Here is a 25,550-nt window from a genome sequence, read left to right on the forward strand (position 1 = left end):
AGTGAAGGAAGGAGATAGGGCTACCTTCCTTACCCTGCCGCCTCCCCTGTTAACAGGCTTGCAGGGCAGAGTGGGCATGAGGAGCAAGTGTATGAGCACTGCTGCAAAACATGGGTGTGCCACATAGCCTGACATGAGTTTGGCCTGAATGACAGAGAGGCAGTGGGAACTTCACCTGGTCTGCTACCACTTTGTGGTGTGTATGTTGGGTGGGAAACACCTGGTGAATGTTACTATGGCACTGCTGAAAGGACACCAAAATGTATGGGGTTTGCAATGACATAGAACAAAAAAGATCTTGCTTTTTTCCCCTCTTCTGTGTATTAAGTGGAAGAGAGAAAAAAAGAATGTTCTATTGACAATTACAGAGAATAGTGAAATCATTGAATTTTTCCTTCTTTGCATTTGCTGTTCATTTTCTAAAACCATTAAGGTTTGTCACATTCATAATGACAGTTCCACCTATGTAATTGTAAGCTGCATCCTTGTACAGGTGGATAGTTTGCATATGCCAAGAAAACAGTCCTTAAGTACACACACCACTTAGATATAAAAAGCATTTCCTTTTTATGCTTATCTTATGATCAGCCCGGAAATCAGCTGTCAGTAACAACCATTGTAGCAGTAGCATCTGAATATGGTGGTTTAATATGTCACTGATTGTAAGGACCTTTGAGTATAGCCTTACAGAGCTATATAAAGTTTCCAGAATTTGATTTTTCTGCAAAATGAAAAGAAATGGTCACAACTGTACCTTCACTGTCAAGGTACAGCTTGATTATGTAGAGAGACTGTATAATCATGTTTTTCTTCCATATCTTCTGATGTGAACATATTAACTATTTTTTTTTATTCTTGCACATTTGTAAATTATACATTGCTCTGTAGTAGTTTTACGTGCCAACTCCTTTGTTAGGATGCTGCATTATTTTGTACTGTACATTTCTGTCTATATTTATTTAGCTCTTTAAAAATGTGTCTGATTAAAGATGATTTTTACTGTCAAAAATACGATGCTTTAGTTATTTTTTGTAGAAAAAAATTGGAACCAGTACAACCTCTGGTTTCACAAATGAAGTAATTCGGAATGGGGTTATTACTTGGATTGGGTCCTGCACACAGCATTGGGATTCACAGAAAAACCTTCTACCTTGCATTTGTTCTAAAAAGCAGATTGCTCCTAATCCCACTGTTTTCCACAAATCTCCATGCACAAAACTGCCCCAGTGTCATGAGGAGCTCACTTTGGTTTTGTGCCATACTCTAGTACATAATTTGTGAAACTGAAGTTGGCTTTTCAGACTTGTGACAGGTATGTAATGATGTTTTCCAGTGGTCTTTGTGAAATTAATTTTAATTTTTTTCCCTTTTTTTTGCTTCTTAAGTGAATTTGTTTTGGGGAAAAGCACATCGCACAAACTCACTGCTTCTGCTTTCTTTTGTCTTTCCCCTTCTCCTCCTTCCAGACCAGGATGAGAGAGCAGCAGAGCTCAGCAGAGAACAGAACGAGAAGACCATTCGCAGCACGCAGACAGCTCTCCGCAATTTCCGAGAGTTCCTCATCTCCAAGTACCCCTCTGAGACCCGGGAGATCTACGTCATCCCCTGCAAAGAGCTTGATGCCTACCTTGCTTCCTTCTTTGTGGATGCCAGACAAAAGGATGGGTCTGAATACGAGCCAAACAGTCTGGCCAACTATCAGTGTGGGCTGGAGCGGTATCTTAAAGAGCACAGGTATGGGTACAGTATTACGAGGGATAAGGAGTTCAAGAGGTCCCAGGAAGCTCTAAAGCAAAAGCAGATAGAGCTGAGGTGTAAGGGAAAAGGAAACAAGCCACACAAATCCATGAAGCTCACCTTTGCTGATGAGCTTATCCTGCGCAAAAGAGGCTTGTTGAGCCGGTACAATCCTGAAGGGCTGCTGAATCTTGTCTGGCTGAACAACACTAAGGCATTTGGACACTGCACGGGTTTCCATGGGTCCACCCTCAAGTGGGGAGACATCCGGCTGCGGGTGACAGAGACCGGGTTGGAGTACCTGGAGTGGATGGGGCCAGACAACGGAGACGTCAACGCCAAGAGCAAGAGAGGTGGGACGGACTCCCGGGTGTATGCCACCCAGCATTCCCCACAGACCTGCCCCGTGCAAGACTACAAGGAGTACGCCCAGAGGCGGCCTCCAGCCATGCGCTATGAGGACGCACCTTTCTACCTGTCCATCAAACCTGTTGTCAACTTGGCCGCGCTTCACTGGTACAATTGCCAAGCCCTGGGGAAAAACAAGCTTGCCAAGATGGTAAAGACAATGTGCGAGAAAGGCAACATCCCCGGCCGGAAGACCAACTTCAGTGTCTACCAGAGCTGTAGCACCCTCTCAGAAGCACAGAGCAACCAGCTGGTGCTGATCTGCAATAACTTGAGCCAGCAGGCTGCCCAGTCCATGGCAAGCCACTCCAATACTGGCAACTTCATAGTGTCAGCATCCTATGACTCTTCCTCTGACACGGCTTGAAAGAGGGGTATCACCCGAACACTTTCTTCTTTTCATTTTTGTTTCAAGCATTGAATTTGTGCCCAATAATACACATCAACTGTGATTGTACACTGTTCCCCCATAGCCCTCTCTCCAGTGTTAATTCACTTTATAAAAATATATAAATATATAATATATTTTTCTTTTTACAAATAAGTCAATAGAAATAGTTTAGTATTACTAACATAGTATTTATAGTGTTAATACAGAAATGAAAGGTACTTATGGGTTATAATATAAATGCAGGTTTTAAAAAGACAAAAATGGTTCTCAGGCAACACAAGATAGACTGGAAATACCATTTTTAACATGCACACATCAGTGAGTATAAATCCCCAGGGAGGCTTACGTAGCAATTCTATTTTAAAGCATTTTTTTAACTTCTTATTTTAACATGACCTCCCAGAGTGGAGGAGACAAACTTATCACTGGCTGCTGCTTCTTACCTGCTGGCTTATTCTTGATCAGGAAGACCAAGAAATAAGAGATACATCAATGTAAGTTCATGAAACCATTTGCAACATTTTTCGTCTGTTTTTTATTTTGTTTCCTGAGGCTTATTTATGCTAGATGGGAAAAAAATTGTGAAGTCAGCTAAAGGCTATTTTTAACTTTTGTTTTTGTTGATTTTCTGTGATCAAAATGTTGCTGGTCTTTAGACTAAAAAGTATTGTTTTCAACAATATGCAAAAGTATAATGGCAAAACCACTGTCATACACATAATTTTAGCTGTTTAAGCACGGGTTGTTGGTATTTTGTCACTTGGCAATTGTGTATATTTAATGTAAAATCTACTGACTTAGAGCCACTCTTTCAGTTTTCTGGGGAATGCAACAGTGCAGAAAAATCCACAATCTTTTTCCAAACTGTACAGAAAAAAAATGCATCAAATATGTCTTAAGCCATCATTTGAAATCCACAAAAAAAATAGCATAGAGAGTGTAATGATGATTTCATATTTACTACAGAAAATGAAAAAGCTGGATAGTTTTAAGTGCTGGAAAACAAATTTAAGTCAGCTACACATAATCTTTTTCCATTGCAGACAGTGGGAAATGTGCATGTGAATCTGAAGGCAGAATTTGGTCCTTAAAGCCTTGAAATAATGAATGCTACTGTTCCAACATTTGACTTTGCAACATAATTGTTCTTCTTCTCTAAGTATGGAGAAAACACTAACAAAATCAGTATTTCAGTGGGTGATTATAGTTCATGACCTTTGAAATTATGTACGGTACTCCTCAAGTAATTCAGCTTAGTTTATGTTCCACTAGTACGTCCTAGGGCTGTGATGAGGCTTTAGATGAGTCCGCTGGGGTGATCTAATGCCCACTGAAGTCAATGAAAGAGTCAACCTCAGCTGACTTCCCATGGGTGTTGGATCAAACTGTTACTGAGGGGCTTTTTTGTTTTGAGTTTTTTTATTGTTGTGGTTTTTTATGCTTGTTTGTCTTTATTCCTTCACATTCCCGCATATCCTTCATACTCTTTAGATCTGCAACTGTGTAGTGACTTTAATCATCACTAATTCCAAAGAAAGGGTGAAACAAAGGTAGCAGACAGAAATAAAAATAACCCACCTGGCACCATTTAAAACCCATTTTCTGTGTTGCTAAGATAAAATGCTCCTGTGTGCGAGGAAGGTGGCAGAATGCCTGCACCTCGCTTAAGCCTTATTGAAGGTCTGTTTTGGGGATTGGGTAGGTAGCAGATGTACCCCTGGAAGGTCTCACAGCAGAGATTTCCACTGTAACAAACATCTGTCCTCCCACAAAGCTTCCTGCAGGTGACACAGACTGGCTGTGATCTCTTTGTGCTCCACATGTAGCAAAGCTGGTACAAAATCAGGGTTTCCTGTGTGCCAGCTGTCCCAAGGTCTTGCATGCCATGGCAGCGTAACCACCAAATCTACAGCCTCTGAGTTACTGGCCGCTGTCTCTCAGGGCTGTAGGGTAGCCAGTGGGCTGGTGAGCACAGGCGGTCGTTCATACTGCAGGGCTATGCTTTTGTGACTTGGTTTTGGGGCTTGAGAGGAAATCATGACACTACTGAAGTGAGTGCAAGCTGTGTCCATTACTTTCAGTGCCATGGCAAATCTGACTTGTAGGCGAAGGAGAGGGAAGCACAAAAAGACTTTGGGTGCTGCCAGCAAGACGGCTGCCCAGCTTCCAGATGAGGCCATCCATCTGATTGCTGTTTGCATAGCCTTGCTTTTTCATGGCAGTGCTTTTAATGTGGTACGGTTAAAAATAGTTTTGCAAGGCCTGTGCTGCTCTCTGTGGGATTTCTTTGCTGTTTCTCACTGAGGACTCAACGCAGCTGCCCTTAGTATGTGCTGGAGTGTGGGGGGTCCCATGCCAAGGAGTCCCCTAGGGGTGCCAGGGCAGAGCTCAACCACAGATCCAACCTCTAGGAAAGCCTTTGATCTCTGTTTCACCCCCACTGGCACTCATCTCAGTACTTCCCAGTGGTAGCTGTTGCAGGATCTGACCTACTTCCCCACCTTGCCTTTCCTGTGTTGCAACACGAGGCTGGATATCAGCTGGCCTTTGTGGGGCAGCAGATCTCTGCTTCCCACCTCTCCTCCCCTGCCCAACCACCCCTCTGTGCTGGGAAGAGATGCCTTGATCTTGTAGGGGAAAGAAGCCACCACGAGGTGTGGCTGTCTCATGTCTCTCCTCAAGCCCCACGTGGCAGGAAACCAGACCTTATAACTAAATTGCTTCTGACACTATTATCAGGCTCAGAGCTTGGGAATGGTTCACATCTTCTGTGGGTATGCCTTAGGCATGTTGCCTCAAAGTGGGCTATTTTGTGTGGGCTATTTAGTGTGGTAATTCCGCAGTTCTTGTCTCCAAGGAGGCAGATCACTGGCTGCGGATGTGCCATGCTGCAAGCAGGTCTCTGAAGCACTGCTTCACATCAGTGCTGCAGTTCAGCCCCAGCACAGACATCGGCTCCACTGGCAGGAGCCAAAAATGCTCAGAGTGACCCAGAAGAAAGAAGGCAGGCACTCTTGGGTTTTGAGCTGGGAGGTAATAAAAAGCATTTTTCATGATTTCTTGGCTCCACATACTGTCCCAGTTATTGTTTACCACAGTGTGAGGATGGTTTGTGCTCATGTCCAGCCCATGCACTGGGTGAGGCAATGTCTCTGATAACCTTTGGCTTAGGAGGGCACATCAGCAACTTTTGCATGTCTGGCTGGGGAATAAGCTGTGCAGTATGTGTGCTTACTGTGATAGCCTCAATATTATAGGGGTGGTTTTGTTCTGCTTTGCAACTTCTCTAGTAACTCCGGCTTCCAGTTGGTGCTGATGGCAGATTGCCTGGCAAATTCTGACGGGGCAGCCCCAAATAGACTACTTGTTGAAGCAGTTAAACACATATGGCCAGAATATGATACCCAAATACTATCATACTCCAAAAATAAATTTAATAGCTTTGAAGGGCATTTAGCACAACATATTACCCAGTCTTCATTTGTGGACAGTTGCAAGGAATTGAGTGCCCACAGCTTTATGAATTACCATTTGTATTAAGGCCCTGGGAGGGTTGTTGACCAACTGGGAGGAAGACCTCTCATGTAAACCACTCTCATGGTTTTGTCTCATGCTGGCGGGAGAGCAGATGTCCCAGTCACTGTGGCTTAGCTGACAGGTGACAACTCAGTTGCTTGTAATTGTCTCCCAGTACTCCAACTGAGGGTGTCAGACCTGCACCACCAGCAAGTTGCAAGCTCACTGTGGTGGTGTACAGCTTCCCTAGTGCAAAGACATGGCAGTATGGCCAGGGGCTAGTACTGCCCACTCTTACAAGTCTTCCTCTCTGCCTAAGCAAAGGATTGGGGTCTCCTGCCATGGCTCTTGATACCGAGTACCTTTTACCATGAAATCAAAAGAGCAGCTGGCAAAACACCATACTGCTCCCGTCCAGCACGGCCTGTAAACTGGCAGTTGGGTGGAGTGGCTTACAGTTAGGCACTGCAGTGCTCCCGACTACATTGTGCTCCGGTGTAGAAGTTAAGCTTTTGCCCCACAGTAAGGCTGTGATTTCCATGGGAGGCAGATAGGGGTAGCTGGCTCCAAAATGGGGCTCGCTTTTCTCTTTTCCTTTTCCCTTCCTTTTTTCCTGCCACTCACCTTTCTTTCATCTGATGTCAGACCTCTTCAGTGAGTCCTTTCAACTCACTAGCCCAGCAGAAAATGCAGCAGAAAAAGGGGGCAGTCAGATAATTTTCTGCCAGATTACTGAATTGAATCTGCTCACAAATTGAGGTGCAGAGCCAGTAGGGGAGACAGAGGAAGGTGTTCCCTTACCAGTATCACAGAGTCATTAGCCGGGCTCAGCTACTGCAGCCTTGGAAACCCATGAAAAGCGTAATGCAGATTGAGACCCTTCTGAATCATTTGCAGACATATTGGTTGCCTTCAGAACCATCTACCAGCTTGCGGGAGATTTGCTCTGTGCTACCAAGAGCAAAAATTTGGCCTTGAACTTAAGAAAAAGGCTGAGTACCAAAGCACAGGCCTGCACACAGTGCGAAGGAGTCTGCACCAATGTTAGCGCAGGCTTTCCCACGTGGCCTTCTCATGACACCAAACCAAGAGTCAGACATGGGGATTATACATGGATGTCACTGGACTGATCTGGATGCAGCTGTGCACAATACATCCACTTGGATCTGTTCATGTGATTGCACATTTAGCTGGGCAGAGCTGTGAGCACTTGGATGGCTTAAGCTCTGTTCTATTAGCGACTCATGCATGTATTTATGATATTGTGGGTTTGCACAATGTACACGTATTCATGCAGGTAGTTGGAACTGAAGTCTTTGATATCTGGGTGTTGTAAACTGCCTGTTTAATTTTCAAATACAAGTTTATGCAACAAAATGTATTTTTAAGTGCAGGAGAATGAAATAAATTGTAAACTAAATTACAAGGGATATCTAAAATAACAGCACATACCTTGTTCATTTGCATAGTGCAATAATTCTATGATAGCAGCATCCAGACTATTGACATATAGGACAATCTAACAATGGCATCAGTGTCCCTGTTGCACATTCTCCTTCATGAAGAACATCAACACTTTTGAGCTGTTTCGTGTTTTTGTTTTTAGAAGCTGCTGTGCACTGGTATTCAGTCTACAGCATAGTTGCCCTCTTAGAAGGCTGTGTAGAGAATGAGATGCGAGCAACGTGTTGTACTGCTGCGCATGCTTGTCTCAGATGTTTGTGACAGGATCTTGTTCTGCTGCTTGAGCAAGCGATGCAGGGTGGGAAGATGGGGATCAGGAAGAGCAGGTGTTGTGTCACTCTAGAGCCTGGGCTGCCCTAAGGACTGAAACAGCCTTAAAAGAAACTGCGATTCCTCTTGCACTAGGTTTCCTCCCTGTCCAGCTCATATTCAACCATTTTGTCACCATGTCTGAGTACATCCTGTAAGTGCATTGACTGACCTGACTAGCAGATATGGTGCATGGGCTGATCATTCCTTCTGACAATAAGCTGCAAGTGACTGTGATTGACTGACTGGTCTTCCCCATCCCCGACATCCCTGCTCCTCTCACCATCCCTGATCCTCTAATATTCCCCTCTCCCGGCGTCTACACCGTGGGGCAAGGGGAGCGCTTTGTGCAGGGCAGCTCTTGGCTGAGAGCTCCCTCCCTGCCTATCAAGTGACCTTGTGCTTTGGGGATAACATGCTCAGGGCGGACCACCTTGCGTCGGGTACGCGGGGTTTGTGGGATACTGCACGCGAGCACTCTGGAGGCTCGCGTCTCTCATGCTGGAAGCGCTCTCCCTCTCTCTTCTCTGCTGCTTTTTGTGAGAGAGCTTTCAAATCATGAAATGAGATTAAATTCACTGCTGTGTAGAGGACCAGGCCTACATCTGTGTGCTGGTTGGTCTTCCATTGACATCCCTAAAATAGGACTGAGATGACTGGCCCTCAACACCTCGTGGTCTGGGCAACAGGGCATCAGGACCACCCTGACTCCCTGAACTCCCAGAGGCAGTGTGAATGTGTGGGAAGGAGGAGAGCTTACAGGACACAGAAATGTCATTTGATTTGCCTGAAATGAGCCAATTCATGCCTCTGGGTTAGGGTAGAGAAGGACTCAGCTGTTCACTATGAAATGTGGCAGGAAGTGGGTCTGCACTTCTTAACAAGTGTTCTTTGCTAAATGTCAGTATGAAGAGATGGCTGCTTTGCTGACCTTGTTCTTAAGAGAGAGGATGTATTTTCTTTTCTTTCTGTGCTTTCATGTGTGTGCTGAATCTGCACTCTCAGTGCTGAGGAGGTGTGTGGAGAGAAGGCAGTCCAGCATAAAGTATGGCTATATTCCTAGCCAAAAAACTTGAGCTATACCTTCTGGTGATGGTCCTCATGTGCTGAGCTGTGCCTTGATGGCCGGGGACAGTACCACATCAGCTGGTGTCTCCCGGCACATCTGTTGGCTCTGTGCATAGGCAGCATGGGAGTCACTGCACCACTCTCCAAAAACTGAGAGCCTGGGGATAGCTTGTCAAGGACACCCCTACCACCCAGGTGTCTGCAAGCCAAGAAGGGGGAAGGCCCTAAGCACAACTGAATGATGGTGCTTTTCCCATGGACAGCATATGACGGGCACGTGAGCCTGCACCATATCTCCTCAAGGGTTTTGGAAAGCTAAGGGCCACCAGGGACATCACTGCTCTGCCTCTTTCACAGCAGCATAATTTCAGCCGGCAATGGAGTGGACCTTCTGAGGACAAGTCGGGTTTCTCCGAGCCCCCGGCAAGTTGTGTGGTTGCACTGCTTCCAGCTCCACTCGTGCAAACCAGGTGCCAGCCCGCTCCTCCCCACTGCACCGTCTCTGGCTGAGGCCCTGTGATGCTCTGCTGAAGTCGTCCTCCAGCACCTCAGTGCTCCCCAAAAGCAGCAGAGAGGCATTTACAGCGGTGAAATGCTGGAAAGCTAAGAAGCCCCACAGCTTAGAGACACCTGTGAGCTTGTTGGAAAGTTTGACACTAGCCATTCACTGGAACATGTTCAAAGCAGTGGTGATGTCTAAAGCTTTAATTCCTAATCTGATGGGGGAGAAAAGTCGGTTTGGCACGAAATTTGCTCGTTACATGAACTGATGGGTTTTTACATAGTCTCAGTCTCAAGCAAGGAATTTATTTCCTCTGTTTTCTCACTGAATTGGTTAATGTTAGTTGGTAATGCAGACAAAATTCTGTTTGTTTTATTGTACAAATGCCATTAAATGACTTGTCTGTGCATTGGAAATGGACTTACTGTTTCAAAGGGATTAGGATGCTTTTGCCTAATCTTTTATTCTTGTGCTCAGCATTCATTACACAGCAGTCACTAGTCACTAGTATCTGAAAAAATCAGTACCTTTTCAGATTTCAATTTGATCTTTTGTAATTAATAGAGGTTTCGTTCACAGTGTTTAAGAGACTGGTGAGGTAGGTGCTATCATTGAAATTCAGTGGGATAGAGTTTCAGTGGGCATCAGAAGAGGTGTTTAGCTCTTTCACAATGCTTCAGGAATCTGCTTTTGCATTTTTTGGTTACTACTGTTTTATACAGTCCATAAGTGTCAAGAAAATAATGAAACAGCCAAGTGAGGGGAAAAGAATCAATAAAATGCAAAATGTTTTGGACAAAAATACTGTGTTTTTCTTACACTAGAAAACTAAACTTTTAAAATTAATTTTACAGATATTATCTTTGCCACTTCAGCTGTTACTTTTGTGAACAAAGATGACTCTTTAACATTCCTCACGCCTAGAATTTGATCCGCTTTCTGAAGGCTGTAATCATGCCGAGACTGTTCTTACCATTATAGCATGTTCTCAGCTGGCCTAAATCATGTAGTAGCCATAAGACCTCTGCCTCACACTGCTCCTGCTAGAATTCCTCCTTCTCTTCTACTATCACCTATTTAATACACTTACTATATGCCAAATTTCCAGCCTGAAAAGAAGCCAATGTAGGAGGCACACTTAAGCCTCTGTATCTTCAGCAGTGGATGCAAAGTATAGGTACAGAAGGCAAGGCAATAGTAACTGGCTTCAAACTGATTTTGATAACTTTTGTGTAGGAAGGCAAATCTCCTAGTGACTCTGAGGCTGAAGGGGCACTGAACGATGACTGCAGCGTAAATCACTTTGTGGAGGCCTTTGTCTTCTGCATGGTGCTTATAGTTCAGATCTTGCAAGCTTTGCCTTCTGTGGGAGCTTTCTCTGTGAGCAGCTTGAAAGCCTGGGTTCCTCTGCACAAGGCTGGGTGTCTGGATGTGAAATGCATGTGCAGAAATACCCAGAGCGTTCAGGGGTGCGCAGACAAAATGTGACATGAAAGGTCTTAATGGAGTCTGAAAGCAGTAAGGCGAAGAAATGTTGAGAACCTGGTTTTGCTCCTGTTAATGGCAGTGCCAGCAAGCCGGGTGGTGCTGCTGGAGAGGATTTGGTGCCAGTTCTGCGGACCACTGTGAGAAATGCATGCCTGTGCCCCCTGCTTCCACCCAGCTCGGGCTGTTAACTGCACTTAGCTGTAAGCACATGACTAGCTGCACTGGGACAAATGGGTTTGAAGTATGCAGGAAAGGACATGACTCGGCCATAGCTGTGTTGACAGTGTTTGTTTTTGTCTGTGTGACCCGTCTATCTCAGGGTCATCTTGAGACCTGTCAGGGTAGACCATATATTCAAGATTGGAAGAAAAAGAAATGGCAGAGTATGTAAGTGTGATGAAGATAGTGGAAAGGCAGTGGGAACACCTGGCAAACACAATGAAAGATTTTGTCTTTTTTTCTAAAGAAGGCAAGCATAATCCTTATCCTTTAATATCCTACTTTGTTTTACACTGGAATCAGAAAATCATTTCTATTTGTTTTAATTATCTGCTGGTTTTAACTCTGCCTTTGAAAAGCATTTTTGCTATGACAACCCTTGGTCTCATGGTGAGCAGTGCTAGGGAGAAACAGCTAAAGTAAGGCTTTTATCTTTCCCTGCATGCAACGTTTAATCTTTCTAATCTTTTAATGTGCATCTGTTTTCTCCCATTTTGTAAATTGACAAGATTAGCACTGTTTCTTCCAAAACAGCAATTGAAAAACATATTTTGCTTAAACATAACCAAATTTGCACCTAACAATATGAATTCTCCTAAGCAACCAATTCATTCTCAGAGTTAAACCTCTCTCTAAGGCTAAATTCCACTCACTGACTTTAATGACAACTCAACTTTTTTAAGAACAGTTTGTAAAAAAGTAGATTTTGTTAATTCTTTTGTTTTGTTTTATAAGAGAAAGATTCACTGTCTTGCCAAATAATAATAATAATAATAATAATAATAATAATAATAATAATAATAATTTCTATGCATTGCGTGATTCAGTGATGTTGCTGTTGAAATTTTGCATGTTTTCTAAGTGTTCTAGACATTTGTACGTTTATGTGGTACTTGTAAAAATGCTAACCATTGCTGCTATAATCACCGCCATTGTAGGTAACTGAAAAATGTACTACGAAGCTGTGCCAGTTAGCAGGTTTTTTTGTGTGTAATGATAAAACTCTGCATCTGCTGTTCATTTCCTGTTTAAAGCCAGTATTTAGTGCCTTCTGTAGAAGGAATCAATATGTTGTGGTAGACGGGAGGTGCCAAACTTCTAATATCTTGTTCTGCACAGATGATCACTTACCAGCTTGAAGCTTAAAAAAAAAAAAGTAAAAAGAAAAAAAATTCTCGAACGCTCTCTTTAAAGTGTCTTCTTATTAATTTTCATTTGGGAATAAAACCCTTTAATAGAGCTGAAAAGAAGCCATCTTCCCCAGCTATACCTCCTGCAGCAGCAGTCTGCCAACTGTGAATGTGAGGGTTATGAGGGAATGCGTAGTACCCAAATGTTCCTGTTGGTAATGGATCCAGTGATTAGCCAAGCCTGTTCAAGTCATTGTGGAGCATGCTAAAATGCCGTTTAATGAAAGCAATCCTCTGATTACCATAAGAAACTGTTAACTCTCATAACAGTTGGGAGCCTGCTCTTGTAAACAAGTGTCAGCCTGGTCAAGTGGTGGATTCCAGTCCCGGTTCCGCCTCCACCGAAGCCGCACATTGCTGCCAAATGAGAATTGGATGAAATTCAAGCCCAAGATTTTTGGTCTCATTCTTTCCAACTGCTTTCATGGCAGACAAGCCTTGTTTATCAAAAATCTGACATTGCATTCAGTTCCTTTTCCACCCTCTGCTTAGAATCTGGCAATATAGCAAATACGCACACGTGTACACATTCATTTTGATTTTGATAAGATTTGGACAGGCTGAAATCATGCCATACTGTAATCATACAACAGAAATGGGCAGGAGGGAAATGCAAGATGTTAATCTGTCTAGTGCATTTCCCAGCCAGGAGGCATGGTCAACTGTATCTAGGCTGGTCTTTAAAACAGTATTTTGTATGGAAAAAAGAAAAGACTAACCATCCGGTTTCCATCTCTACTGAGAGATGAAAGCCAGTTACACATCTTGAAAAGACTTTTCAAATCAGAATACCAAGTTGCCAGAAAAACTGTGTGATTGGGAAAATAGGAGTGCATTGAATTCATCCTACTGGTCTAAAGCCATGTCTGTTCCCCAGCAAGAAAATTTACAGCCCCTGTGATGTAAAATACTTCCAAAAAAGTTTATGCTAAAATTTTCAATGCAGGTCCTCTGTTTTTTGTGATACCTGGGCAATTTACAAAAAGCGTTAGTAAAGGAAGCAGCCCAGAACACACTGAAAATCATCCCATGTAGTAGGTGGCAAGCCAGTTCCCCACAAATCGATGAATTTGAAAACCCCAGCTGAAGACCTAAACCTTCCACAAGTGATTAGGATGCTTAGAAGCCTGTTGCAGCACCTCAGTTCCCATCTCTTGGAGGGAATAGGGCTTGGGAGGAAATGTTAGGCCCCTTCATTGTCCTTAAAAAATTGGTGGCTTCTTCAGGCTCCTTCTGCCAGATCAGGAGCCAGCTGAGACCAGTTGCAATGTGTTTCTCCATTGTTTTTCTTGTCTAGTAGCCATTTACACATGAACACGTGCTTCCACTAGTATGAGTGAAGAGTTTTTACTCCACAGAACTCCTGCCTATGCAGCCCTAATATTAAATATACAAGGCAGTGATAAACAGTCTTACTTCCTGCATTTCTATTTATAGCTAGATCCGAGTCTTCATGGTCCCACCAGTTGCACTAATTGTCTTACCAACTGGTCTTCCTAGCTGCTTCTATGTGTTGGCCCAAGTTGCCAAAAAAATGCATCAGATTCCTGCAGCACAGCAGCTGTTTTTCCCCCATCTTCTCTTTCATTTGTGAAGCTAGATACATCTGCATTATCTCCAGCTTAGATCTGAATCAGGAAAGCAACCAGTATCCTTTATTTAGCACTTTGCATGCTGGAAATGCAGTTATGGTTCTACAGGTGCAGACGCGGCATTAGGATTTAGCCTGCTGCCTGTGGCGTGTAAATCTCAAGTGGAATTTGTTTGTTTTTCACCATGGTTCACTGGTTTCAAGACACAAACTGGCTGATACTAATGGTGTGCTGGTTTAGATACCACCTTCCAATTCCTGTGATGGCTTCAGTGTACATGTCAGTCCTGTAACTGCTCTTGTAATTGCATTTTGTCTGAAGTGCGTTATATTGGAGGACAAGCTTGCTTTTTATTTTTTTTTTAGAAAAAACCTGTAGCTTAGGCTGCACTGCTGAATGAGCCAGGAGAGAATTATCCACCCAAACCCCAGTGGAATTGGGGGACTTAAGCTTTTTTTAGACCCCTGTGGAAGCACCAGCTGTAATCAGCTATTTAAGGCAGAGATCTTAGCATGAGCAGTGCTACATATTTTCCACTCAAAATGCAGTTTTTTGTGCACAGGACACCTTCTTAAACAGATCTCTTGCCCCTGCATTTGGGAGATTATATATACAGTGGTTTATTAGGGAGAAGTAATATTTTGATGCATTTTAATACATTAAGCTTTGCAAATCTAGAATATCTGAGGGGAGGGGAGAGATTACCGGATTATTTTCTGAAAACGTGAGCAAAATTGTCAACTACAGTCCGTTTTCAGAGCTACCTGTTCAACTCCATTGTCCTCAAATTACCCTCTTTCTGGAGTTGCACAGCAACCTGACAATGAGCAAAAAGGCTTCGCTGCTGCAAATGAGGAAAGATTTCATAACCTACTTTGAGCCCCAGATGCCCAGCTGGGTTTTCAGGCCTCGTAATCTTTTTACTCATCAGCTGGATAAGTTTTGACCTGCGTGAATGCCATATTGCTATTTCTGCAGCGTGTTTTTAAGAAGCAAACTTCATACAGGTTAAGGCCCTTCACAGGTGAAGACCGATATGGTCAACAAAGTTGTCTGTCACTTGTGCCAGTTGAGAACTGTGGGGGTTTTTTTGTGGTTTGGTTTGTGGCGTTTTTTTTTTTCCCTACTGGAAGACACTCCACTCTTCTTTAATTGGGATGGAGTAAACAAACATATGTTGTACTGCAGTCTGCCACACTTCAGTCAGATGTCTCCTTGAAAAATGCTCTTTTAGTGTTTGAGTACAGAAGTGCCCTCAATAAGAAGAAAGTAAAACCAAGAGGTCTTTTTTTTTTTGGATGGTGTCTGAGTTTCATCCCTTGCTTACTTGTCTGATAATTAGGCTTTTGAAAAGAATGTTGTGTGCTAATTGGAGTATGACATTTACTTTTACTGATCTGCAAATTCCAGAGATATTTTGATCTTTATTGCACTTCAGCTCCATTTTATTCGCTTATGATAATCTTCAAGAAGTCTGGTTCTGCTGCGTTAGAGATTGATTTCACTGTCCGTACAATGTTTGCTACTATTGTAGTGTGACTTTTTATTTTCGTTTTTTAAAATTTGTATTGGTACAGCCTTAAACTTACAGAATTAAAGACCATTTAAAAAATAATCAAGATAGTCATTGATGTCTGTGATAAGTGCATGCTTTATTGACAGTATTTTGTCTGTAATTAGGTGTAGCAACCAAGTCTCATGTGTTTAATAAACTGTTTTCTGCAAAGTTGACTGCTTTCTTTAATCAAGTGAAAACAATTTACTTGGCATTTCGAAGCACATCATTGTATAAAAAAAGCGCAGTGCTCTCTCTCCTGCTTTTCAAGTGTGAATATCAGCATAACTGGGAAGTTCCCATGGACCTGTGATGCATTTCGATTAGCAGAGTGCAAATAGGCTCACCAAGAAATTGTTGCTGTCATACCCTCTTTAACTTCTGGGGTTGTGTTTCAGGAAAACATTTAAACAGTTGCTTAAGTCCTTCCCTGCTCGGGAATGTACTTAAAAGCAAGCTTGACTTGAACCATGTGCTCATTTAATCTCACTTCAGTAGGACTGAAAGCCTACATCCTGAGAGCCTTTTTGGATTAAAGTAATTTTCCTGAACTTCATCTGGTTACATCAATTCCAAGGCACAGTTTGGCTTGAATTACTTATTTTGCACTTAGAATTTCAGCAGTAAGGTCTGCTCTCTGATAGTTTCGTTTTCATGTTCATCTAGAATAAAATTAAATGTGCATCCAAGGATATGCATCTTTTAAGAGAGTTGCTTGTCAGGTCTGAATTTTCTCTGTTCAATAGGTTTTAAAATTAAAGGACCAGAAAACTAAAGCTAATAAAGCCCCTATATTGTGAAAGAGAAACATCCCAAATGGAAAAATCCCTTGAGAGCTCCAATGAAATTCCACCGAGCTGCTGTTCATGGGATGACAACTGTGTTGGAGAACATCAGAGTGTCTCAGGTTCTGCCAAAGGAACATGAGAAAAAGGAAGAAGGCAATTCCTCAGGGAACTGCCACCTAGGGAACAGCAATGTGTTTGTGTTGGCATTAGGACATCAGTGCAGGACAGTAAGAGCTAAGTGACACCATGGATTAAGGATAGAGGAACAGGATTTTCACCAGGTGTTCTGGAACTGCATTTCCATCACCTGGTGGATTCTGCTAAATAAATTGCCTTCTTGCTGCTTGGTGCTAGCGCTGGGACAGTGTGTTGTTGCTCAGCACAGCAGCACATAAAAGGCATCGTGTCAAAGGTCCTGCTGTGGTCCCAGTGACAAGTGGAAATAAAAAACGGAGGCCTTTGGATGAAGGGACAGAGAAGTGAGGTGTGGACAGGTGATGGCCAGGGGCTACTGGGTGCTTCCATTGTCTCTTGCAAATGCACAGTAAACCTGTTGGATTAAACTCTATAGCCTGTATTAAGCTGTCTTTACAGAGGTTGAAGTTAATGTGCTTTCCTTTGGTCTAAAAGTGAGTATTGCAGGTGGTGGTTAATGGTTAATGTGGTTAATGCAGGTTCAGCTAAGCAGATTGGTAAAGTTCTGGTAACTGAGCTGCTTTCCCTTTTCCCTCAGTACACTGATTTAACCCAGATTGCCACTTTAAGAACTTCCACGCTTCCACAGTGGGTGGGATGGCTGCGGGTCTTCTGCTGCTGCTGCTGCTGCTGCTGCTGCTCCTCCTCCTCCTCTCATACCCAAGGATAACCAGCAGCAGCATGCACACGTTGTGTGCCGTCTTGCAGGGTTCAGGCCTTCTGGGTAGCTAGGCAAACAGCGCTGAGGAATTTGGCTTAGGCAATCCAGAGTGCTTCCCTGGGATGAGCTCACAAACGTGATGAAGTCTCCTAGTTGCAGCTGAACATATCTGAACATTGTGCTCAAGATATTGCCTAAGAATATCATGACTGCAACTGTGTAGAAGTTGCTCAGGGACATTATGGCACATTACCTCTTCAGATCGGCTTTGGACATGGCAAAGTGGAGTCTGTAACTCGCTGGTGGTTTGCTTTGTAATATACACCAAAGACAAATGGAAATTGGCAGCTGTCCCTGGAAAGATGAGCAAGATTTCTTTTTAGAGTAGCCTTATGGCTTACTATGCTACAACCTTCACTTTTGATAGCATTGATGAACTCTCAAAGAGAATAATTAGAAAGGAAAAAGAAAAAGATGGCCATGTATAAGAAGATATAGCTATTTGTATATGAACACTTTGTTCTAAGGGCCAAATTCCTACAGGTACCCAGAAGAGAATGCATACACAAGACTGGCAGCACAAGAAGTGCTTATTGCTGCTCCTCTGAAAGCTGTGAGGAAATGACACCTGCAAGAGCTTGAAGACAAAATCCTGCATGTAGCATGATTATTCACCTCAGAGCTCCTGGTGTACTTGCAAGTACATTTTTAGTTACTATTGTCTCCACACAAAATGGCAAACAGAACAGGACTGCAGAAAAACCTGCTTCAAATGTATACCCAGGGAAAGGCAGGCACAAAATGCGCATTAAGTGTTGAGATAAGATGCTGCTAGCCATGGAGCCATTAACCTTGTAATACAAGGTGATGCCATTCATCTGCATTTGGAAGGAGATTTCTGTGAGTCTGGGCCTTGGTGAGGGAACCACAGAAATGTTCTTGGAGGCTCAGATGTTCTCGTGTGTAGAGGGTTGCCTGTTGAGCAGACAAGCATTGCCCATCCTACAATGCCAGAGAGCTAAGCTGTATCCTCTGCAGTGCCATCTGCTATGGGGGTCGCCTCTCCACATCATCTGTGCCCTTCAGGCTTCTGGGTCTGGAGCCCATTCTGGAAGAGGGACTGCTTACATCGTTGTAAAATGTGGTCATCAAACTGCTCAGCAGACCAGAAATCAGTCAGGCCATGTTGGCGCTGTATCAGACGCCTGGTTCCTGCAAGGCAGCAGGCAGCACAGGAGTGTCTCCCTGCTCACCTTGTGAGAGCCAGGTGGCCTCTAAACAGCATCTAAAATCCCTGCTCTTTCTGGACAACAGTGGTATCTGCCAGGAGCCTGTGATACATGTCAGCATCTTTGCAGACTGGGCTAGCACAAAAATGAGTAAAGGCCAGTTAAAGATGAGTAGAATCTGGGGCTTTTAGGAACGTCCAGGTATGACAGAGATCTGATCTTTATTTGGGGTGGATGGATGGGGGATTAATATGTTTGCTTCCACAGAGGGAGGATGAATACAGTCCTCTGGCTTTTCTGACATAGTGTCACTAAGACAATGACTGCTAATTTGCATCATGTACAGCAACAGGCTCTGTGTGAGGAGCTGCCTTTGCTGTAGGGGGAGAATGCAGAGATGTAAAGAGAAATCAGATCTGAGACCTCACCAGTTTTGATGGCATGTTACTAGCTCATCTGGCAGCCCTCCTCTTCTTCCCTCACCAAACACACACACAGTACAAGTCCTGGCCTCATCATGGAGCGGAGCATTAGGTGTCTAGACACTCACCATGTGCATTTCAACTTAAAAGGTCTGGCATGGAGCACCTACAAACCATCAGATAATAGCATGCTTGTCTGCATAGATGTAAGGTGTGTGCATGTTTTGGCAAGCAATGACAAATATAACTGTTTTTTTCCTGTACAATGTATCATTTCAGTGACAGAAATTTGGCAAGGGGACTTGTGCCTGTGCAGATGGCTGTTTTGTGTGATTTCGCAGGGTTTCTGCCACAAGTGTAGCATCAGATGAACTGAACAGAAAGATGACTTTTTCAAAGGAACCATCATTACTGAGGTGTTCAAGTGCTGTGTATTCACATACCTAGGCTGCATCCCCTGAAGTGCTGTTGAAAATAAGCCCTTGGGTAACCTCCAGGAAGAGGGAGGCAAAAGGCATATGAGGGGTGAGGGAGCAGGACTCTGAGATTTAGGTGCACGATCTCCTCCATGTTTGTTACTCATGCCGTACCTACAGCCGTACTGAGTCAGGACTTGCTTGCTTTCACAGGCAGCCTGTGAGTTACACACATAAAAATGCAGCCTCATGGGACTTGATCCAGAACCTGCAAGTGTTGATGTGATTATAACCCAGAGCACCAGTGTTTGCAAGGCCCTTCTGGATATGGGATGTGTGTTCCTAGCTGTTTAATGCTTTGCCAAATTCTGTCTGACAGGTCCCAGTGAGAACTCCTGTCCATGCTTAGTAAGGGTGTAAGTTTTGTTAGCGTCTCCTGGCAGTGTTACAACACCTCTATCAAGTACTCCATGAGGTGTTCAGACATCATTTAAAGCTCTTAGAGCATCATACAGTTGCTGACAGGCAATGTTGGGCAAAGAGCAATGTGGTTTGGTACGCAGCCACTTAAGTCAGCGATGAAGGCAGCATGGGAATACGCTTACCTTTAAACAGAGCCCGTGCACTGGTGTGCTTTTGAACTAAGATCCCATCATTTTCCAGGACTCTTCCACACTCTCCAAGAATGAAAGGAATAAACTGTTTTCTCCCAGACAAAAGAAAGCAAATATTCATTATGCTGATTAAAAAAAAAGAGAAGCAAGGATGGTCTATTTCCTGCAGGAGTGGAAAATCAGGTAACTCTTGTTCCAGCCTTCTGATACAACACCCTTACAGATGGTAGCTGATACATGCTTGCCATCACAAAGTCATCATTTTATTTAATTTTTGTTATGCTAAGACTCCTTTGCTGCAAGTATTAGAGCTGCACGCTGCTCACAGTAGCCATCACTTTCTGATCTGGCTATACTCTCAAGTCTTAGAGCAACTCATGCCAATTTTTGTAGTTTCTGAGCTTATGAGGACAAGGTGTCCAGTGGGAAGAAAAGGAAAAAACATTACAGACTTTAACGGGCATCACCGTGCATAAGGTATGAAGCATCCCTGAATGGCCATCTGCGTATCCTGTTCTGGTGCAGCACTTGACTCACTGTCCCAGTTCAGGACTGAAGTAGCACTAATAACAAGCAAGCTGTTACTGTTAGCACTATCAAGTGACAGAGCTCAGCTCAAACCAGATGCCCCAGTTTTGAAAATCTGGAATTTGGAGAAACCAGGAACTATGACTTAATGTCCTAGCACATGATAAACCCTGCTTTGGGAAGCCAGAAGCAATCTAAGTCTGTCTTCTGCTGTGGTTCAATAAATTGCCCAAGTGATACTGTCATTCAGGAAATGGCCACCATAATTTTCAAAGCGAGGCCTGTCAGAAGTTAATCCCTGTGGGATTAATTGCAGTGTGAGAACTTCAGTGGGGCTGGTGCTGTTGTATCTTCCAGGGCAACTGACATTGTATGGTTAGGCTCTTGATTTTAGTATGCTGTTTCCCAAAGTGCTCTTGGTGCTCTCAGAGGTAGTCCCCAGGTGGGCCAGCAGTGTGAGCCGGTGGCAGCTCATGAGATGGCAATTTCAGAAGCAGAGTAGCAAGCAACTTGTGGGAAAATGTGGTATGGGGGGTGAATGTTACCAATCCATGGGCTGGGCAAACAAACATCCTGGGAGGTGCAAAGCTTTATGGAGAACTGACTTAAGATTTGTTTATTGGTAGGGGGCAAACAGTGCCTGAACAGTCATTGCCAGAGGGTTGTAGCAAGGCCTGAGGGCACAAGAGGGCAAACCCTTGTCGAGGAGAGCGCTGGCAACTGAACAGCTTGTCATTTCCATCAGCATCCTGGCCTCTCTTTAGCAGTTGTCTGCCTAATAACTCACTGCACAGAGCTCATGAAGCCATGGACCTGAAGATCTTCCACCAAGTTCATGCCACCTGAATTTGTCACAACACACCCCTTCAGCAGCACCATCCCTGGGCTAGCAGGAAAGCAAGGTGGCTGCCACCCACCACAGACAGTGGTCGTCAGCACAGACAGAGGAGGATCATTTGCCATGAGCAAAGTTTGTAAACGCAGCTCAGTTTAGAAGAAAATACTTGCAGCCTACCTTTCAGATGGAAAGAAGTCCTGTTTTTGTCCACTGACTAGTTGCAGTGTACAGAAGGAAGAGAGGGTTCCTTCAGTTTGTGAGACCTCTGCCCCTGGATGGGCTTGCATGACAATGTGCATTTTTCAGATGTGCCCTCTGCATAGCATGCTTTTTTCCACCAATCTTTCTTTGAGTCTTCAGGAGGGGACCCTGGGCTTTCCGGGGTCTGCAGACCACAGACTGAGGACTCCTGTTATAGAAGTGTCCAGAGCTCAGAGGATCAGACAACATGCTTACATCGTTAGCCTGTGCACGGTGCAACTATTCAGCATTGCTTGTTTTGCTTGCAGTGGGTTCTTCAGTTGGGTTTATGCCGTCCCTTTATCTTTTATATGCTATATTAACAGCAAAACCTGCAACAACAGAAACCTCTTTTTAAAATCACCTCTTTCTAATGTGCAGAGTTACACCTCTGGGGCTGCAGTAACAGTCAGTTGTGGCTGCAGAATTGAAGGTTAGAAGGAGAACTCCAACATCTCCCTCCTCTTATGTGTACTACCTCTTCCTTTTTCCTGCCACGCTGAGATGATCATCGTGGGGATCACTAGGTCAGTGCATGGATGTTCAGAGCAACCTTTCCCAGCTAACGTGCACTGGGCTGCAAAATCCATTAGCTTCAGCCCTGTAAAAAGTAGACTTAAAGTATAGTGGATATAATAAAATTATAGTGGTATCATAAAAATGTATTACTCTTTCATAGAGGATATTAAGTGTCTGAACATCTATAAAAAGGTTCTCCATCAATCCTCTACTTTCAGTTCCTGCCTGTGGGGCTGAGGCTCTCCTTTTAAGAAATGCACACCACATGTCTTCACTTAACTCATGGTATTCATCAAGATGCACCTGCCTTTGCTCCACTGAAGCAACAGGGCCTGATCCTGTTGTGCCTAGCAAGGAGTAGAAAGTGGGTGTGAGTGGAAAATCCTACTTGGTTAGCATTGCCTGTCCAACTTGCACAGACACCATGGTGGTGTGATACACCAGCAGCACAGAGTCAGGCTGTATAGGAATAGGACGAGTTTTTGTCATCCTTCCACTGTTTCTGCAGCAAGGTAAAAGATGCTGTGTTACTCTCTCTCTATTACTGCCTCTGTGTGGCAGTAATTTTTAGCTTTGCAGCAGCCTTAGGGTGACTTCATGTTGGTGCCCTTCCTGCTGCATCTGAGTTTTCAGCACACAAACTCATGGAAAATGATCAGGGAAGTGCTGTGTGTCATCTTTCCTAAATTCCTCACATTTTGTGAAAAACACCAAGTTGCTCTTAGCCAGAAATGATGGCAGCATGTCACTAGGACAAGCTATTTTTACCCCCTTTTATTTGTTTTCTAGTGTATTCAACTAAGCTCAACAAGTTTCCCATCTTTAATTTTGATGATGACCTCAGATACCTGTGTATCAGTGCCGTGAGCCCCAACACCACTGAGGCCACCCTCTATGCTCTCAACGTGTGGAGGTACTGGTGCATGACCAAAGGACTCAGGGATTACATGGACATCACTAAGGTCAGAAAACTTAGCAAAATACTGTTTTTTCAGTGGTGGGAGCCAGCCCTCCTGGTCAATGAAGTTATCATGAAGTTTGAAAGGAGATGGGATTCCAGCCTTCTTCACATCCCTGTGGTCTTGGGGACCTTCCAAGTTTCTCTTAATAAAGCTGTAACCTTTTCTAGTTCACACCATGTTGCCTTTATGGTTGAGCCAGTAGCTTGGAAACCCAGGGTGGTACTAAAGATTTTCATGTACATGGCACTTGTACACAACCTTGGCCTCATGCTGCCATGTGACAAGATTTCCTGCTGTTACCGTAAGGACACACTGTTTGCATGATTTCCGCTCCCAGACCTAGCCAATGCAATTCAGAGCATTTGCGGACTTTTCTCCAAAAATGAACTCCCAGCAAAATAAGCGTGCACACCAAAAATAAAGACTGTGGCTAAGGGCCAAAGTACAAAAAAAGCCCCACTCACATTTTTTATAGCTAAGTTTCTCAGTTAGGTTGATCTAAGCCATTGGCAGGCTAAAGCAGCCTGACTGGCAGCCTGACTGCAATACTGACATCTCATGGCCAAAAGAAGAAGTAACTGCTCCTTCTCCTTTTTCTCCTTCTCCTCCTCATCCTCCTTTTCTTTCTCCTCCTCCTCCTCCTCCTCCTTCTTTGCCTGAAAAGTTTCCATATGTACCATGTTACTGCAAAAGTATAGAGTACTACGCCCAAGTAGTAGGTCACACATTTGCACCTCAGTGTGACTGAAACCTTCATTCACTTCAAAAAAGCCAGGAATTTGGCTCCTTTCTCCTGAATATGGATTTCTACAGCTGGTGCAAAAGTGGTACTAGCCAGTGAAATGCATCTGGTCTGCCTGAACATCCTTACACCATGGGGTTTCATTCCATCTCTTTTGCTTAGATAAACATGTAGCCTCTTCCCAAGACTCTAAGGGGCTGCCCAGAAACAACTTCTGGGGAAGCGTGGAGGCTGTGGCAGGTTTCTTCAGACAGAGCATGGAGAATCCTTAAACGTGTCTTCCCCATCTGTGATGCATTTCCTTCCGATACGTGCCTTGACACATCTTTCCACTTCCTCTTGTTCCAGATCCCAGCAGTGAAGCTCAATGAACTCCTGGAGGAGTTTTACATCACCGTGAAGAAAACAGATGGGTCTGGCTTTCTAGCCACGTCCCTCCACGCTATCTGACGAGGCCTGGACTGGATCCTCAAGAATGCAGGTGCTGGTTTCTCCGTCACCAGCAGCACCTTCAGCTCTTCCACCAGAAAGCTCAAGGAGAAGCTTAAGGTCCTGAGCAAGACTGGGATGCCTGGTGCCCGCTCTCACAACATTGTCTACTTCTCCCTTTCTGATGAGGAAGAGATGTGGAGGACAGGATGCCTGGGAGATGACAGCCCCGTAACCCTGCTGTCTGTGGTGGTGAAATACAACAGCCAGTACCTGAACGTGCCAACCTTACAGGAGCATGTGGACTTAACGTTTGGTGACATTGAATTGCTCAAAGACTCCCAGAACAGGCCGTTTTTTGCCAGAACAGATAGCGTGAAGCAAGAAAACAGGGTGAATGTAAACAGAGCACGTTACGGCCAGATGTACCATGAGCACTCGAAAGGGCACAAGCTCTGCCCATACTGCCTCCTCTACAAGTACTTGTACATACACTGACCCCCGTCACAGATGGAGGCCAAGTCTCCCTTCTACCTGACGGCCCAGAAGGAGGTCTGCGGCATGGGGAGCATCTGGTATGAGGAGCAGAGGATGGGGCTCTGCTCCCTCAGAGGTGTTGTCCCCAGGCTGGCGAAGAAAGTGAAGCTGGAGCACTGTGAAAATTTTACTTTTGTCTCCTTCACTCAGGCTTCCAGGAAGTTTGTCCCTCTTAGCTCCTGCCAGTAACTCTGTCCTCTGTCTGCTCTCACCAGCCAGTGTCCCAAGAAAGTGCTTCGCCCAGTAGCCTTAGTGTGATGTGAAGAGGAGCAAGAGCAAGAGCTTTCAAACAAGAGCAAGAAGTGGAAAGACAGGACATTAAATTCTTCCTGAGGAGGACTTCACATGGTGCGGTCCCATTTGGGGGATGAATACAGCCTTGCTCTGAAAACTAGGGGTGCGGTGGCCTCCTTCATCACTGCCCAGTCTCCCAAGCAAAGAGGTGGTGGAGAGCTTTTTCCTCATCGGAGGCAGCAATGTGCATGTGTATCATGGACTTTCCTCCTTAGCAAGCATAGCTAGGCAAAAGGAGACTGAGTTTTGGGGACCAAAACCTCTTGAAGCAGATGTGCCTATGCTTTCTTGCAGAGCTACTGTGCAAAAATTACTCTGTTCTGAACCACATTTTTCGATGGTTCACAGTCTTCTCCACTTGTCTGGTGTATTGGAAATACAGATATTTTTCAATACCTGGTCATTTACACTGGATCTGTAGGTACTGCTAGAAACTGCTATCAGCTTTACCAAATAAGAAACAAACAGGTGAAATTAATTACAGTATCCCCAAAGGACAGCATTTTCATTCAGTTATTTATAAATGGTGAGCACTTAACTCAAAAACCAGCAGTTTGGGGCTGTCCAGGTTTTGAGACATCCTAAAGGGGGCTTTTATCAGAAGTAAAATGCTCAGCATCTTTTGAAAATGAAAGCACTCTAAGGCGTCTCAAGTCTGGCATCCAAATGATGTAATTTTCAAAAATCAGTGGTCAGT

The 25,550-nt window shown here is 44.1% G+C and overlaps 2 protein-coding genes across 4 annotated transcripts in view; both read left to right on the forward strand.

Annotated features, from left to right (window-relative positions):
• The window catches only part of KIAA1958 (KIAA1958 ortholog), a 67,824-nt gene extending 52,214 nt beyond the window's left edge, over positions 1-15,610 (forward strand). For 2 of the 3 annotated variants that reach the window (XM_069776599.1, XM_069776600.1), the window contains exon 3: positions 1,467-15,610. In XM_069776599.1, coding sequence (XP_069632700.1) covers positions 1,467-2,512 — 1,046 coding nt within the window. In that variant the 3' untranslated portion in view covers positions 2,513-15,610. The remainder of the gene's footprint in view (positions 1-1,466) is intronic. The other variant, XR_011323282.1, reaches the window with a different exon arrangement.
• A 1,409-nt stretch (positions 15,611-17,019) lies between these two features.
• On the forward strand, positions 17,020-25,181 carry LOC104323091 (uncharacterized protein KIAA1958-like). Its single transcript, XM_069777214.1, is given in 3 exon segments — positions 17,020-17,146; positions 22,679-22,851; positions 23,768-25,181. Coding segments are annotated over 3 exon segments (1,281 nt in total). The 3' UTR covers positions 24,749-25,181.
• Positions 25,182-25,550: the final 369 nt, after the last annotated feature.

Source organism: Haliaeetus albicilla, chromosome Z (assembly GCF_947461875.1).
Source record: "Haliaeetus albicilla chromosome Z, bHalAlb1.1, whole genome shotgun sequence".
NCBI lineage: Eukaryota > Metazoa > Chordata > Aves > Accipitriformes > Accipitridae > Haliaeetus > Haliaeetus albicilla.